This window comes from Astatotilapia calliptera, chromosome 14 (genome assembly GCF_900246225.1).
Source record: "Astatotilapia calliptera chromosome 14, fAstCal1.2, whole genome shotgun sequence".
NCBI classification, from domain to species: domain Eukaryota; kingdom Metazoa; phylum Chordata; class Actinopteri; order Cichliformes; family Cichlidae; genus Astatotilapia; species Astatotilapia calliptera.
Window position 1 is genome coordinate 10,886,262 of NC_039315.1, and position 17,319 is coordinate 10,903,580.

At 39.8% G+C, this 17,319-nt stretch overlaps 2 protein-coding genes across 3 annotated transcripts; one reads left to right on the plus strand and one right to left on the minus strand.

Moving 5' to 3' along the window:
- Nucleotides 1-1,080: 1,080 nt before the first annotated feature.
- On the minus strand, nt 1,081-5,763 carry ywhag2 (3-monooxygenase/tryptophan 5-monooxygenase activation protein, gamma polypeptide 2). The gene is made up of 2 exons (XM_026193131.1): nt 5,499-5,763; nt 1,081-2,459 (listed from the first exon to the last, which is right to left on the minus strand). The coding sequence occupies exons 1-2, from the start codon at nt 5,583-5,585 to the stop codon at nt 1,803-1,805; spliced, it is 744 nt and encodes a 247-aa protein (XP_026048916.1). The 5' UTR covers nt 5,586-5,763; the 3' UTR covers nt 1,081-1,802.
- Nucleotides 5,764-13,551: 7,788 nt separating this feature from the next.
- Nucleotides 13,552-16,006, plus strand: LOC113036340 (RIMS-binding protein 2). 2 transcript variants are annotated; one of them, XM_026192636.1, is made up of 5 exons: nt 13,552-13,933; nt 14,292-14,448; nt 14,787-14,908; nt 15,034-15,105; nt 15,199-16,006. In XM_026192636.1, exons 1-5 carry the CDS (start codon nt 13,712-13,714, stop codon nt 15,262-15,264), a joined length of 639 nt encoding a protein of 212 aa, XP_026048421.1. In that variant the 5' UTR covers nt 13,552-13,711; the 3' UTR covers nt 15,265-16,006. The 2 variants fall into 2 exon arrangements, with proteins under 2 accessions (XP_026048421.1, XP_026048422.1); XM_026192637.1 differs by having other exon boundaries at nt 14,292-14,328.
- Nucleotides 16,007-17,319: the final 1,313 nt, after the last annotated feature.

Below are 17,319 nucleotides of genomic sequence, written 5' to 3' on the forward strand. Positions count from 1 at the left end.
CTAATCGATAACCAACACTAGCGAACTGACTGTGCTCTCCCTGTGACTGTTGGTGATGATTATTCATACCCATGTGCTGTACAGACAGCAGAAACGTGAAAATGAGAAAACACTGAAGGGAAAATATTATCTTTCACACATCCTTGCAGGAAAGTAAAATACTGGCAGATAAATCTTTTTTTTTTCCCCCATTAAAGGTCAACTTGCAAACGAGGCATCTTAAATAATACAGGCACGCACAAAAAGAAGCCAGTACTGTACTCAGGGCACAAAACAATAGTGAAACATTTTTTTCCTATGAAATGGTTTTCTTTAAGAACAAATTTACTTATGGGTGACGATACAACAATACACTAGACCACCACGGAAATGGTGCATGTATAATTTAGTCATATTTTTTTTATTATCATAGCTATTATTTCGGTTCTTGTGCAACTGCTACATAATGACTCACATTCAAGATATTTTGTCACTCAGGAACAGCTAAAAAGTATAAAAACAAACAAACAAAAAAAAATGTATACTGTCAGAAATAAAATATGGTCCATGTCTGTGAATTCATAACAGAAACATTGAGCTTGGAAACTTCACCATTATTAAAACTGGATAGCATGACAGAAAAAAGTACTTAAATACTGTTCAAAGAACAAAATATATCATAATCATACTTCAATGTGACAAACACCAGCTGATAAGATTAGGTGATCACTGGTGGGTTTTTATCTTCCTTTTTTTTCTTTCATTAACAAATTAAAATACACATATTGCATGTCACTATAGCAACGCCCATTACAGGTCAATTTTTACGATCAGCATTTTGGTATAGCAAATCAAAAACCATAACAAAATGAAATAAATTAGAAATCAACATCAGACAAAGCCTGTTTTTCTCAATCATATGAATACTTAACACCCACAGTATAAGTTAATAAAGTCAAGCTACTGTATATAAATACATCACCGGCATGCACAATATTGAATAATCGATATTATTGTTGTCATCATCTTACACTGAAGAAACAGTATAGTAGGCAAGTGCATTTAATAAAACAAACACAGAAGTAAACCACAAACTCTGAAGCTGCTTTTATTTTGTATTTTTTGTCTTTTTTTTTCGTTTTATTTTGTTAAGTCTCTGCCTTTTAGTAATCTTCACCTCCAAAGGAATCGATGGTTCCAGCGACAAAACGGACTAATAGAACGAGGGGAATTAAATTTAACTAACCAATCCTCAGATATTTTCACTCCCGTCTAATTTAACCTCTAAAATTTGGGGGACTTGACTGGTTTGAAACTTTCTCTTTGTTTGCTAGTGTGAGTTTAAAGCATCAGTGGCTTTCAGGGCTCTTTCTCTTACGTAGACTACTACTGGAACCAATGCAAACTAGTTTTGTGAGGCATTCCCATTCAAGCATTTTCTCTCTCAAGTGACTCAAATGCATCTCTATCACGCAAAAACCTAACTAAGCAGCTTATCTTGACAGAACAAGTTCAGTTCCTACGCCAGTGTGAGGCTGCCATTTCAATCCAACAACAACCACTTCAGGCTGATTGACTGACATATCAGTGGTTTTGGCAAATGTCAAAGAGAAAATCAAGAAGACGGAGGCCCCTTTCAACTGTATATATATTTCTATATATATTTAAACTAAGATTTAACCTCCACTCTCACCTCTCTTTTGATTCTTTTCTTTTAACACATGGAAAAATAAAGAACTGCTGCTGCGGTAGTATCATCGGCAAAAGCGGCTGCCAAAGTCCACCGGCCCTTCATATTTTTTTTTTCGAAGTGCGGTTTCTTTTTAATTGTTGCCCTCCCCTCCCTCGTCATCCTGCTGGTCACTTGTCCACAGTGTCAAGTTGTCTCGGAGCAGCTGCATGATGAGAGTGGAGTCTTTGTAGGAGTCCTCGTTGAGGGTGTCGAGCTCAGCGATGGCGTCGTCGAAGGCGGTCTTGGCCAGATGACAGGCCTGCTCGGGGGCATTTTGAATCTCGTAGTAAAACACAGAGTAGTTGAGAGCTAAGCCCAGGCGGATGGGGTGGGTGGGCTGCATGTGCTCTTTGCTGATCTCGTGAGCCTCGTTGTAGGCCTTCTCTGAAGACTCCACCACGGTGGCCCTCTTCTCTCCCGTGGCCACCTCAGCCAGGTATCGGTAGTAGTCGCCCTTCATCTTCAGGTAGAACACTTTGCTCTCGTGCTGCGTGTCACTGCAGTTCTTGATCAGGAAGTTGTCCAGGAGGTTGAGCACATCCTGGCACACGGCCTCCAGCTCCTTCTCAATCTTCTCCCGGTAGGCCCGCACCATCTCAATCTTTTTCTCATTGCCGTCGGCCGAGGTCTTCTGCTCAATGCTGGAGATCACCCTCCAGGAGGAGCGACGGGCACCCACCACGTTCTTGTAGGCCACAGACAGCAGGTTCCTCTCCTCATTGGACAGGGCTTCGTTCAGCTCTGTTACCTGGAAGAACAAGAAAAAGAAGAAGAAGCAGATGGACTGTTAAATAACAGCACCAGACTACATTCACTTTGTGGGGAAAAAAAAAGTTAAAGCAAGAACATTTCATCCAAGAAATGACCTCAAGAAGTCAGTAATATGATTTAGTAAAAATGACAAGGCTGTTGCTGTTTAACGGTTGCATCTTCTCAAAACAGGGTGATTTTGTGCTCTTTAGTGGTTTGTAATGGAAGCATAGAACTCCATGAAATTTTTAATTTTAAAGACTAAACAAATGTAGAGATCAACCAATAACAAAAACAGCTGTTAGTTGCAGTCCTAATTGCCACAACTCGGGCTTCTTTTGCATGAAATAACCTGGGTTAATGGGGCCATCCGCAGCAAAGAAGATGAGCAATATTTCACGTCATGTGCAATTCCAGTTTCCATGGCAATCCATTCATTTAGTGCACCAGTAGCTTCAGCTGCCACGTGGACAGCTAATGCTAGTTAGTGAGAAATGATATTCAAGATAGTTGGCAGCAGTGGGGGGTTGGGAGAGGAAAGGAGGACTGGAGATGGCTAAAATGTTCCCACGAGCACTCGGGGGCAGCTGCACTGTAAATGAAAACCATCACTGCTCAGGCGGTTCACATGTCCCAGTGACCTTCTCCCCAACTGAAACTGACCTTTTTACCTGTCTAAAACACCACACGGTGACATCACTCTGAGTTAGGCTGTTAATTTGAGATTTTGATGAATCCGAATGCTGGCCAGGCAGTCCTCAAAGAGACTGGGTTATGTAACTCGAGGCTTTTATATTGGAAACGTAGTTTGTGCCGGTACATGGACTCTTGCAGATCAATAATCGGTACGAAACATGGTGCTTAGGCTTATCATAACCTTTCACCAAGAAAAGAAGAAAGAGCTTATTGCAATTTTTTTGCAGGTTTTACTCAAAAAGCTTTTCGTTTTGTGCAAACATTTCTCCTGAGCAGGTCTGACATTCTCTGCTCAGGCAGAGGAGCACAAACATGGCGCAGACTCGCTGATGTCACAGCGATGGAGAGCAAAGCTCTCAACTCATAGGGATTGAGTGGCCTTTGCTCTGCTTGTTCAAAACTGTCACACAAACCCAGTGATACCATCAGACTGCAGATGAAAAACACACAAAACAGTCAAATGAGGTAGATTACTGCTAATCTGATGACTCAACCTATGTGGGGGGGTTTTGTTGTAAAAAGAAAGGAAACAGGTCACTGCTCTAATTATTGTGATGCTTCCAACTGGAACTACACTAGTACACTATATATAAGTATAGTTATACTATTATATATGTACAAAATAAAACAAATACCTCATTGCTGATAACATGGTCATAAAACAAGACAAGAACGACTGAGGTTGATACAGAGTTATCAATCAGTCGTTTAAATGTTTTATCAGGCAAAAATGAGATCAGCTGTGAAAAGAGTTCTGTGCCAGTTCTGTCTTTTGGGCTGTCTACCAGCACTGGTTGGGAAACTTTTGAAGGGCATTTCTTGTAATTATTCACATTTCTGCCTACATTTTTCACGAGGAACACAACGGTGACAGCCTATCATTTGTCTTCTCTGGCTGCAACGGCGAGGGATTCCCTTTGATTAGAGAGGGAGAGTACACACCCCTGCAAAAGGGCCCACTTTGGACCGCACTGACATGGCAGATTGCTTAAAGAGAAAGGAATCCCTCCCCTGCACGCACATCATCCCACCTCCTGCAACCAGAAACCCTCGATGACAAGTGCTCCACAGGGGCTCAACCCATCTCGCATAAGGCAAAATGTTCCTCGTTTTAAAAAGTGTGGGATGATTTTAATCCGTGTGTGAGCTCACGGACGCTGTGCTGAGACTACCGGGATGTTGCTGGTTCCAGTATGAGCTGGTGTGACACAGCAGTTTTTTAAAAAAAAAAAACCTGTTACTGAATCCACTTCCCAGAATTTCTTAAGGGGCCAGAGAAACAAAAAAAAAAAAAGGCAGACAAAGGCTCTGTCCTCAGCACCATCCATTAAGAGCTGAGAAAGCTACAGTGAGGCAGGCCAGCATGTCATCTTCTTCACATCAAATATTACACCATTAACCAGGGTCATTAACCAAAAATGGCATTAAAATGCTACCAGATATCAGCCCTTGATACACAAGCAGCATGCACAGAAGGTGATATCTGACAAATAAAGTAATAAATAGGAAGGAAATTCCTGTAATCAAATCTGACCACACTGACTCACTGCAATATGACAAAGAATATTCTAGAGAGATTCTGCTGCCTCCTACGTTTGTTTGGAGGAGAGCGTTTAGTTTATGAAAGCTTTTTCTTTGTCCAAAGCAATCATGCTCCAATTTATCCTCCAAGCCTCGAGTAGAAACATTAAAATGATCGCCATCATTCTTATTGTTTTAATTTATGTGACAAAGAGAGAGGAGAGGAGGCGGCGGAGGAGGAGTGGGAGGAGAAGAGGACGAGGAGAAGGGGGGGCAAGAGCAGTTGATAGGCTTTTTCCTGAGCAACCTCACATGGCTCCCAGCAGCAGAAGCTCTTAGAAATTCAGCAAATTGGAGGAATGGGAGGTGTGGTGGTGAAAGAAGGGGAGAGAAAAAAGGAAATCAGCAAATGTGTCAGAGCAGAGCCGTTCCACGATTCGAGTCTCTTCTTAGCCTGAGAGTGAAAGCTCGGGCCTGCATGCGTTTCATTGTAACGCGCCCTCAATGAGCGGCACGGCCGATAGAAAGGCACCGCCCAAGGAGGAGCCGATTTGGACGGGAATCAGAAAAAAAAGCCTCTGAGCCGTCAGTGAACTGGCGACAGCACAATAAACACAATGAACGTTATTTCAGAATGACCCCCAGATGTAGTGCTGTAATATCGAGAGCCAGTTGTAACCGCAGCTTTACAGCTGCGAGCCTTTACGCAGGGCGAGCCTTTACGCAAACGCAGCAGCTTTACACCGATATTCACGCACATGTAAGCCACAGTTATCATCTTTCTTTTTTTGTATTTTACTGTTATTTTGAATTGACTTACCGATTTCATAGCAGCTGCCATGTCATCATATCTCTCAGCCTGTTCAGCCAGCCTGGCTTTCTGCACCAGCTGCTCGCGATCAACCATTTTTTAGATGATGTTTGGTTGCTTTGTCGAGCTGCTCTACGTGAAGTTTGGGGAAAGAAATTACTTAAATTTTAAATCGCAATGCAGTGAAATCCTACGCGAACCTAATGCTGCAGCTGTTCCCTGCTGTCTGTCTGAGCTCCGTGCAGACGGGACACCCTCTCCTCTCTCCTCGCTCCCTCCCTCCCTGCCTTTCCTCCTCCTTCTCCCCCCTCCTTCTCCTCCTCCTCACACACACACACACACACACACACACACACACACACACACACACACACACACACACACACACACACTCTTCCCGGGCTGCGTCATCACTGGAAAAGGTGGGTGTCTGTGCCAATGATGTAACACTCCATACATGGGAAGTAGAGGGCCAGGCCTATGGGGATGGATGGATGGGAGCAAAGGTGAGCTATAGATGAATTATGGGAAATGGGGTCCCCAGCAGAGCGACAAAAAGGCCTGCCTAAAGCACAGACTGTATAAATGATGGACATACCGCGGTGACGTCACCCACCGGTTTTGGACTGTGTATTTTCCGCGCTGTTATGTTAGTTTTTCGGATCCAGTATAGTGCCCATACTTGAATGAAAAGGTGGAGTGCAGCTGTATCTTGCATCTTGACATCACACAGCTGAGGCCATTGTATTGCAAGGATAGACAATATAAAAGATGGGTGTAGCTTCTGGGACTGAAAAGTGAAGTCATTGCAGTGCCTTAAACTGCATTCTTTTTAGAGGCCTCCAGGGTGCGATAGCTTTGGCTGCAAAACAGAAGCCTACAAAACAAACAAACAAACAAAAAAACAACCCAGCCCTTTTCCCTAAGCAAAGAAAACAATTTTCCAGTGAGTTTAATGGCACAGTCACTAGTTTTGGGTCATACTTATAAAAAATTAAGTCCATTTTGAAAATTCTGGTCATTCCTAGTGTCAGAAAGGTGGGACATCCAGGTTACAATTATTGACAAGCCATTAACCAATGAGTACACAGGTTCACAGCCTTGCTTGTTAGCCTTAATTTCAGCAAACATGACTTTAACATTATTATGTAGACACTATTTTTTAAGTCAGTTTTGTAACTTCAAAGGTTTGTGATGTATACACTGCATCCACACTTCGCCATCTCTGCACTAAATGCTTGATCCAAACACAGATAAAGATGAATTCATCCACTATAATCACATGACCCTATTATTTTGAACTTTCCATTTTGAAACCTTAACGTTAGCATTTTGGCCTCCTTTATTTGCCAGCTGTTTAAGATGGTCAGAGTCAGAAGCTACCATATTTGGACAAGATTTCGAGTTATCAGCCAAAGTTAGCCAGCTTGGTTAGAAAGCGCTATTCTTTAACCAGTAACGTCCAAGAAAGCTACACTATATATCAAATAATCACATTTCAAAGCTCCAAACATAGTAAAGAGGTCTTTCAAAGAAAAGGGTATTTTAACATGAGTGACACCATACAGAACAAAGCAGGCATCACTGATAACAGATTGGTTTTATTCAGTCAGGCACAACATGAAAACAAGGAGATGAGGTGCAGGTGGGTTGCAAAGCAGCTTGTAGATGCACAATAGGCAACTGTAGGCAAGATAAATCAGTAAAGCTATCACTATAGGTAGGTGTAATTACATTTGTGGTCTGGCAGGGAAGGTGGTCACCATGACAAAGCATGGTAATGACTGATAACATTGCTCACTGGCCAATTCTTCCCCCAAGGAGAGGAAATACCTCAATAAAGTGTAGTAAGAGTGAGACTCAAGCATAAAAAAAGCTTTGTAAAGTTCCAATCAAGGGAAAAAGCATATCAAGCTCTCCAGTATTCATCTTATTTATGTTTAATACAGGATTAAATGCCCTCTTGACCGCACTCACATTGGTAGAATATGGACAGTAACTACACTCACCTACAAGGCAGCATGATAAAGTGCCTTTAAATAAAGGAGATGCAATGCAGTGTCATATGAGCTGCTGTTGTAATTATGGGGGAGGTATGAAGAAGAAGTGGAAAAGATGTGATCCATTGTGCCTCTAACATGCCTAAGTGCAGAACTGGGTGCTATTTCAAGTGAGTAAAAACACGATTAGTGATTATTAGGGTGCTGTCACGTGTGAGAGAACATGATGCCATGATGAGTGCTCTTGCAGTGAACGAACACAAGGTGAACAGCCCTTCTGATGAAAAACAAGAAATGCTGTGCCCTTTACAATGCCCTTATGTTGGACTGGTCTGACCATTATGGTAACAATTACACCCTTAAAACATTTTTTTTGTTGTTGTAGTTGGCATTTATTAATGTAGATGATTTTAAAACCACGTCAGTACAACTAGTGGTTTGCCTTTATATGTCTCTCTTCTCTTTTGGTCTATGCAGTTTTTTTCCAATTTAAAACACGAATGACACCATACAGAACAAAGACGGGAACAAATACTATCAGGTAGTAATATTTACCTGATAGTATTTTTTTTTCGACAATATAGAAAAAATGCACCATCTCTGCACTACAAGCATAGCAGTTCAACAGCATTCTCTTAACCTACTAGTTTTTGGTAGTTTTATTTGTAAAAGTGTTTTAAAATTTTTACACGCTCTTTTCTGTTGGACATCCTTCTCTCAAAATGCAAAGTTGCAACTTTTCATCTTGAATTAATCTACACTTGTAAAGAGGGAGATTAGCTCTGGGTTAGCCAGTGGTGCTAGATAGATAGAGAAAAATGATATTAATACAAACAGATTTGCAGAATCTAACAGGAGACAGGCTTTTTTTGTCCAAAGGTTGAATCAAAAGCTGCAAAAGCAAGGGCTTAATGAGAAAGCTCAAGTTTAAGGTTTTATAACCTTCATCCATACATTTTCTTAACAACTTAACCAAATTAGGATTGGAGCCAGCTCTCAGGCCAAGAGGCAAGGAACCATTCCACACAGGGCAAACATAGAAAAACAGACATAATTTACTTTCACATCCAACCCTTCGGCAAATTTATAGTCAGTCACTAACTAGCTTAACCATATATCTTTGGTCTGTGGCACAGGGAAAATACCGGGAGGCCCGAGCCAAGGGGCAAGTTCAAACCAAGAACCTTCTTGCTCTGAGATGATATTACTAACCCCCGTTAACTATGCCACCTGCTTTGATGGTTTCTATTTTATGGTTATAAGGTACTGACTTATTATAACAGGATAAGGAATTCCATTTTATTTCGTTTGAGAGTGCAATCCAGAACTTCTGACACAATATCGCAGAAAGTTGATTCTGCTCTTTTACATAAACAGGAAAACCATGTTCACATTAGACAAAATCAAACTTTTCTCTCAATGAATCAATGTTGACCCTAAAGTTCTCCTGGCTTATGTGCTGACCCTACCATTTGCTAATGACCTAACCTAGCAGCTGGCCTACTAACCTTTACTTGTTTTGCAGCTAACATCAATATCAGATTCCAATCAAGGAGACTGGGTCACACCTGAAATGACTGGAGCACACAGCTAAGAGAGTATTGTGAACACGCACTCAGTTTTCATATAAAATGCACTAAATTGTTGTATTTTGCTACACTGGTAAAAGTATTAACAAAATAAAGAGTGGCTTGCCAAAGTTATGATTTTAATTACAGCAAGCTCTCCACACTTGAATAAAAGAAGGGCACTAAATAGTTCTGTTGATATTAAGTATAAGTTTTATATACAAAAATTATTAGAATAATTATAAAGCAGTGTAAGAAATAATGGCCCAAACTGTATGTAAGCGAGTATGAGGTGAAACCTTTTTGAAAGACTTAAAACATATACAATCGCAGTGAAAGCTTTTTAATTATTTAATTACAACAGTTATTAAAGGATATACATGAATACCAGAGGGGGGGGGATCTGACTCTCAATAGTTATTCGGATGCTTTAAGTACATTTATATGCAATTTAGAGTGATATGCATTTATAAGGACAGCAGTTCTTAGTATAGGTGTCTGTGTATGTACCTATAAGTCAATATGTATCTAAAACTTTGATGTCACATGAATTTGTTAAACTGACTAATTTTACAGCAGTCTCTTTATTATACTTAGAAACATGCAACAGCTCCCTCTTCTGGGCAAACATAAAAAATGACAAGAGAACAAGTGAGAATGAGAAATGTTTTCAATTTGTTGCTCACTGAAACCAAGAGTAATTTTTGGAGCCTGCTTTATTAAATCCTTTAAGAGGTCTCAAGCCTGTGACTTTGGAGCCACATGTGGGCACATGTGGCTCCCTCCAGGGGTGAGTGGTCAGTTTTGCTAAACGAACTAAATGATGTTAGCAAGTTGGTGTTTTTTCTTTTCTATTTTTGTTATACAAACAATGAGTTTAATTCAAAATTTAATACAAAAATGACCTAATCTTAGGCATCCATAGAAATAAGGAACGAAGAAAATCGTTCCTTATTTCTTTCTTTCTTTCTTATTAATCTATTTATTTATATCTTTAGAGCTACATAAACTTGGCCTATACATCCTTCTTTTCCATCTATTAGGATGTGTAATGAGAAAAAAGCAAACAAATTTCATTATTGTAGTTACATGATTTCATAAATGCGAGAAAAATTGTAGTATTCCAGTAAAAATGCAAAAATAATCCAAACCAAATCAAAAATAAAACCTACTAATCATACATAGCCCTTGTTACGACCCGGCTCAAAAGCCGCAACATAAAGACAGAGATGAATAACAGAGTGTGGGTGAGAAGAGGTTTCATCCTAAAATGGAAAACCAGGTTGGCTAAAATGGCTGGTGCCACCAAGGCAAAGACTAGTGCACTGCCGGAAAGCTTGCCTCAGGTATGCTTTTATCCACACCTGACTAGGTGTGGCCAATTAGCACCAGCTGAAAACACTGAGACGATTAAAAGCTGCAGAGGGACGTAACACCTCCTCCCTTAAAAGGGTTCCTCTAGGACCCTTAAATTTATTAAAAGCCCCTCTGAAGCCTTCAGTTCCTTGACCCACAAACCTGGAATAAAAGTTAAAGCTAACAGAAGCACAGTGTTCACGTTATAGTTGGCATCTCTAAGCATGGATGGGCATGAGGATTTGAAGTTGCCACACTGAACAGACAAAAAGTAACATGTGACCAACACAAAGGAGCACAACAGTCAAACCCAAAATTATTACCTGATCTGCTACAACACAAAACCAAAAGTAGCAACAAATAATCACAACTAAGTGATCTGTTGTCTCCACCACACAAACAGTCACATACAAGTGGCCCTATACCACAACAAGTTACTTTAATCCAAGAAGTTCAGTAAATCAAGCACACTAGTGACCAACCACAAAATGGAGAGCTATGGCCACACAATGATCACATCAAGGGTGGCTCAGCACCCCACAGTGTTATTGCCATCACCTGGCCAACAACACTCACAAGTGATCCAACAAAATAGCCATATTCCCCACAACACTAAAGGTCACAGCACAAAACACTCACCTCACAAGGATCTCATTAGCATCCATCCACACTGACATATGCACACACAGGGTGTGCACACAATGCCAACTTAAAAACAGCCTACCTGCCTCAGCTACAGACCATAATCAAGAATGGTCTCAAACCTCCTACCAAGTTTGGTGCCACTGATTTACTATGTGCAACTCCCAGCCTAAAACACTAAAAACAACAAAACCCTAACTTTACCTACCCTAGTCTTCAGTGGTGTACCAGGCTCGAGGCAACTTTAAACGCGAACTCGAGAGCAGGCAGCAGACCAGAGATATAGTCTCCTACCAAACTCTGAAGCGTACCCCCACCCAGGATAGCCACCAAACACAATAAACTAAAACAATAAAGCAAAACAACAAACAAGTGCTTCGATGGAAGGGCAGCACAGCCACCCAGCTGAAACACACTTACTAAAGGGAGTTTGCACAATTACAGTGACCACCATCACTCACCCACTTAAAAGCAAAACAAACTGACATTCAGTCTCCACTAAAATGTCCAAATATCCCGGACGTGCCACCACTTATGTTACGACCCGGCTCAAAAGCCGCAACATAAAAACAGAGATGAATAACAGAGTGTGGGTGAGAAGAGGTTTCATCCTAAAATGGAAAACCAGGTTGGCTAAAATGGCTGGTGCCACCAAGGCAAAGACTAGTGCACTGCCGGAAAGCTTGCCTCAGGTATGCTTTTATCCACACCTGACTAGGTGTGGCCAATTAGCACCAGCTGAAAACACTGAGACGATTAAAAGCTGCAGAGGGACGTAACACCCTCTGCAGAGTAGTGGGGTGTGGTTGATATGCTGATTTATACTGAATAGACTGCACCAACTCCCTGAACCTGCTTTACACCTCCATGTAGATTTTTCTGATTAATAATTATTAAAAATGGTTCTTTTGTTAGTTAAGAAAACAAGATTCTGTCACATATCACCAACAGTCAACCTGGTCCCTGGGTCCAGATTTGTTTTTGATAATTTCGTGATAACAAGAAGGAGATGTCTACCAACATTTCTTATTTCAGTTTAATGTGTATTTGTCAAGTTATGCTCTATTTCTTATTGGGAAAGAATCTATGTTAGGGCTAGCTTTATCTCTGGTAAAGATTTCATCTAAAACTGTCTGTGGCTTTTCTTTAGCTGCTAGCAAACAGATAAACAGACAAACTAATCATATAATCGTTTGGAAGCAAGTAACAGAACCTGAATCATTTAACTCAAAATAATCAAAGATGTTAATTGGAAAGCCTGCTTGGCTCATAATGTAAGAACAAAATGATCCAAAAGAGCAAAAATAATAAAGAGGGCATATGAGAACAAATGACTGTCTGAATGAAAACTGACTTTTGAAAAGCCTAACTAACAACTGAAGAGGACAAAAAGCAGTGAGTGCACATGTTCGCTGGTTCTTCTTTTAATCATCAACATTAAAACACAGATTTAGTCTCTCAGCAGTAAAACTGAAACATAACTGGGCACCAGTTTAGCTCATCTGGTTGAGGTTTGAGTCCATTTTTTGCATTTCACCCTCTCTCTCGCTTCATTCCTGTTTACTTTCTACACTGTCCTGTCAAATAAAGGTGAGACAAAATAAATCAGATGGGGAATAATGGGAAAATGAGGGCTGAGTAAGCTAAAGTAATGAATAGTGGCAGTTAATACATAAAGAAAGATAATATTCTTCAGTCTTTACAGAAAAGCATTTCTCAAAGTCCAAAACATACACAAACAAAAAAACAAAAACTGAACAAAATTAATGAAGTGAATAAAATCAACAACACCTGAAGCTACTCAGCCTCAACTTCCTCAGATACAACTTTCAGTTATTCAAACAACATAGCGCCAGTTAATGGTTGGAAGAGTAAACAGCAGCAATGATTGATAATCTCTGCTGGAGGAGATTATCACCTGCTGACTTGGCCACAGGTGAAGAAAGGAAGTGTCGACTTTCAGCGATGAAAACTGGGTCATGTCAGGAGGAGGAGGAGCAATAAGACGAAACAAGAAAACAAGGCTACTTCCTTAATTGAGCAAGGCTTGATAGTTTAAGGAAGCAGAGCCACATATAAACTATACACTCTACACTGTACACAACCAGCCACACTGAACTATTCACACTCACACTGATAAAGGGCTTTGTTCTCCAACCAGAACCATTGTTTTACTTAAAAGAAAATAAATTGCAACGCTTCAGAAGAAAACCAGAGCAACCAGATAAAACCCACCAGTATCTCTGGCGAGGCCTATGAGACGAGGACCAATGCAAAAGAAAGTATATAAAAGAAAATAAATATTACGAACAGAGCTACAGTTAAACGTATCTATGTGTCATTAAGAAATATTTTTTTAAAAAGGTCTGTTTTCTCTACTTTTGAACTTCTCCTTTCAAGTATATTTGGAAGCATTTTTGCTTTTCAAATATCTGCATTAAAACTAAAGTTATTTCATCTTGTGCTCCTGTTGCTTTGCACACAGTGCAGTTTGGCAGTGCTGAACTAATGAATCTATCTACTTGCTTCAAAGAGGATTACTGTTCCTTGTGCTTAGCTTAGTTACCTCACATTAGGTTGAGGCTAAGGAGAGGTCTGCTGTCTACAGTGGCCATCTGTCTGCCAGGTGGACAGTCGAGCACTCACTTTGCTGTAAATGGAGACAAGGCTCGAGTTGGATGTTTTGATATACCCAGATGAAGTAAGGATCGCTACTCCGGAGGATCTCAGGGACTGGGAGCTGGAAACTGCGAGCCAGGTGTCCATACCCACCGTCCGGCTCTTTGTTGCACTTTACCCGTACAACCCGGCTGCCATGTCTCCAAACCACGAGACAGCTGCAGAAGAGCTGCCCTTTGTGCCAGGCCAGATCATCAAGGTAAGATTAAGTGTAATTTCATGCACTCTGTACAATACTAAACCGAAGCGCTTCTCTGTGTTTGAGTTGCGTTTCATCTCTTCATCAGTTCAAAATGTTCTTTGAAAGAACCTATAGTGTTTCCTGTTTGTGCTGGAGTCACGACAGTTAAATGTGTAAGAAGACAATAGGTTTTTTTTCTTCATTTCCTGTCACCTTTTTCATCTGATTGATGTGATTTACCGCCTTTTTTCTCTGAATCTGTCTGCTGCTGCATCACATAAATACAGACAAATACATGTATGCAATAAATACACTCTTTTATTCAGAAACCAAGCCTAAAGTTATAAAAGTAACTGCTGGTGCTGTTTCTTTTTAGGTTACTGGAGACAAAGACGCAGATGGGTTTTATCATGGTGAGTCTGGCGGGCTTTCTGGCTATGTGCCGAGTAATATGGTGGCTGAGATCCCAGTGGATGATGAGTATCTGAAGCATCTACTCATGCAGCAGGGATTCCTCCCTGTGGACCACACAGGTATTAGCCTGTTTACTGTAACACGCTGGCAAAACAGTGTTGCTGGGGTAACTGAAGTATAATTGAAAAACAATTATTGTGGCATAATTTGGAACGAGGCCGTTCAGAGATGATCTGTGAGAGGATGTTTGCAATGAGCTCCTCCCTACAGGAAGTTTACAACAGATATTAGGACAAATAACAGTGAATAAAATTATCACGCACGTCGCTTAGAAATGTGAATGCAAAATTTACTGATTGTAAAAATATGACACTACCACTGTCACTGCGTGGAGTGTTTGTTTATCTCCTATGTTAGCATGAAAGCTTCATTGGGACGTTTGCTTTTCGTACTGCAGGCATGTCTCTAACACCAGACCTGAGCGATGTCACCAGTATCCCTGACAGTGGGGCTGTTAGACGAATGGTAGCCTTATTTGACTATGATCCATGGGAAAACTCACCCAACATGGACAGTGAAGTAAGCACTGTGAAGTAACATTACCATATATTATATATTTAAAATATGAAGATTAATCTACTGTTTAAGTCTACTGTTAATCTACTGTTTTACACAAACTGGTTTTGACTTGCTCTGTCTTACAGGCTGAACTCGGCTTTCGTTCGGGAGATATCATATATGTTTTAGGTGACATGGATCAAGATGGGTTTTACTATGTAAGCATCATCCTTGCACTTACAATACAGTGACTGGTGTTTAGTTTTCATACTGATGTCTGTACAGAAGCTAAACTTTAATTTCAACTTCAGGGAGATCTTCACGGACAACGAGGTTTGGTTCCATCAAACTTTCTGCAGCTGTTTCCCTGGGATTAGAAGAAAATGCACGCTAAGCTGTTTGCTACAAATGCCAAGTCACAGACGCAGTGAGAAACCAGAAGTTTCTATGTAAAATATGGCTAAAAGGACACTTCATATATCAAAAAATAGTTTATTTTATTTTTATATTCTACTAACTGCATCCGTTTTAGACTGAAAGTAAGCAGCTAATGAACCCCTCTGTTAGTATCAATAAGAATGCTCAAAACTAAAAAGAGTTCCGACCTTTGTTTAAATGTTTCTTTATTGAAATAACAGATACTTACAAACCCTTTGATGCAAAAAAAAAAAAAAAAACCAAAAAAAAAACATGAACAACAAAAAAACAGAATATTTACAATAATGCATATTTTGAAAATTACAGGTAAGATACTAAATGTTTTGTCTGGCAATTTTTGCTTTAGGCGCTTTCACAAAAACACAAGAACTGACTTGCTAAATAAATTACCTGATGGGAATGGATAAATTATTTTAGCCTTAATAATACACAATTTACAGATTTCTTTCTCCCCAGTGTTTTGATATAGCATTTCCATTTTTTGCCTTATGCCCTGTGTATATATTTTCTATCACTGGCTTATTTCATATAAGTTATTTAAAAAGAAAAAAAAACATTTTGAATTTTGCAGCAATTTTTTGTAAAAATAAAGAGACTCTTGTTATAACTGAAAAAAAGTTTTAATCATGTAACAAATGTAAGAGCTGTAGTTAAACTGAAAATAAACTGTCCTAATTCTTACTTTCCTTACCTGATTTTTCTTTTTAACAATGGACCAAAAATTGACATTCAGTTCTTTTCTTGTCTGGTAAATACATTTGTTGTAATAAAAAGAAATACAAAATTTATTGGTTAAAATAACAAAGAAGTTCAGCAGGTTTTCAAATGTTCATATAGTCGGTCTGGTTTCTTCTTTTACTTTCCTCTGCAGCAAACAGTATACTCATCCATAAAGTAGGAAACACTACACTGTGTAGTAAAGTTTAGTAGTGCTTTCTACTTTATGGGTGACAACACTGTACATCAAGTAGCTTCTGGTCGATCCACCGCAAATACTGAAAACTGAAGGTTAATCAAAGGCAAGGCTTCACAAACTGAACCGAACACACGATCAAAATTCACGTTATCATTCTTGATAAAAAGAAAGAAAAACATTCAAAAGACTTGACATTTTGCTCAAAATTAGGCTGAAATGAAGTAGTAATGTCTTAGTATGTTAGTGTGTTTAAAAAACGTTGATCATCAGATTTTCAAGTTGTCATCAGGGTCTTACCAGCGTTTGGAGTCCAAGGAAGAAAGAAAACCCAGAAGTGAGCGTGATCTTTTTATTAACCCTGTCTGAGCCACGTGGTTTACACAGGAAAAGCCCCAACAGTTTCTCACACACACACACAAAAAATACATGCATGCAAGTATATGCAGATGTGCACACACACATGCACACCCACAAAGACACACGTACGCACACACACCACACAGTAGTTGAAATAGTATTTGCACATTTCCTTAAGATAAAGCAGGAATTATTAGTTGTATTAACAGCTTTTTGTAGAGATTTTTTAAATTTGATGTGTATGTAATCTTATGAACCTGTAGCTGCTGTTAGTCCAACTACCTCGTACACACCTAAACATGTACTTGTACTATACTTCATATTTCTTTTTTGTGTTCACACTAAGTAAAAATATCAGATCAATCTATTTTCACAACCTAAAAGTACCTCTGAATTTAACGTCGTTTATCTTAGGAGGTCTAATTTAAGTGTTTATTTGCACATCTGCACACACAGACACAACCACAAGCGCGCACACACACATGCACATATGCAAATTCAGAGTGTACACCCAGGTCCTGGCCGACTGCACCGCTGCTGCCAAGCGTGATCTCAACCCTTTTAAGGACATACTTTTACGAGGTGGCAACTGCTTTTAAAACAAAAGTCAGTCTCTGAAGCAGATAGATATTGATCTTGATAATAATTTATGTGGATGTGTACCAATGATCTCGTAGCTCTTTGCCAATGCAGCACTAAGGATTGACTGAAATAGCAATGT

What these genes read in the sequence shown, in the direction of transcription:
- ywhag2 (XM_026193131.1), bottom strand. Translation starts at nt 5,585, where the DNA reads ATGGTTGATCGCGAGCAGCTGGTGCAGAAAGCCAGGCTGGCTGAACAG. An exon ending in TGGCAGCTGCTATGAAATCG is followed by an intron (nt 2,460 to 5,498) that starts GTAAGTCAATTC and finishes TTGTTCTTCCAG; the next exon opens with GTAACAGAGCTGAACGAAGC.
- LOC113036340 (XM_026192636.1), top strand. Translation starts at nt 13,712, where the DNA reads ATGGAGACAAGGCTCGAGTTGGATGTTTTGATATACCCAGATGAAGTA. An exon ending in TGCCAGGCCAGATCATCAAG is followed by an intron (nt 13,934 to 14,291) that starts GTAAGATTAAGT and finishes GTTTCTTTTTAG; the next exon opens with GTTACTGGAGACAAAGACGC. An exon ending in ATCAAGATGGGTTTTACTAT is followed by an intron (nt 15,106 to 15,198) that starts GTAAGCATCATC and finishes TTTCAACTTCAG; the next exon opens with GGAGATCTTCACGGACAACG.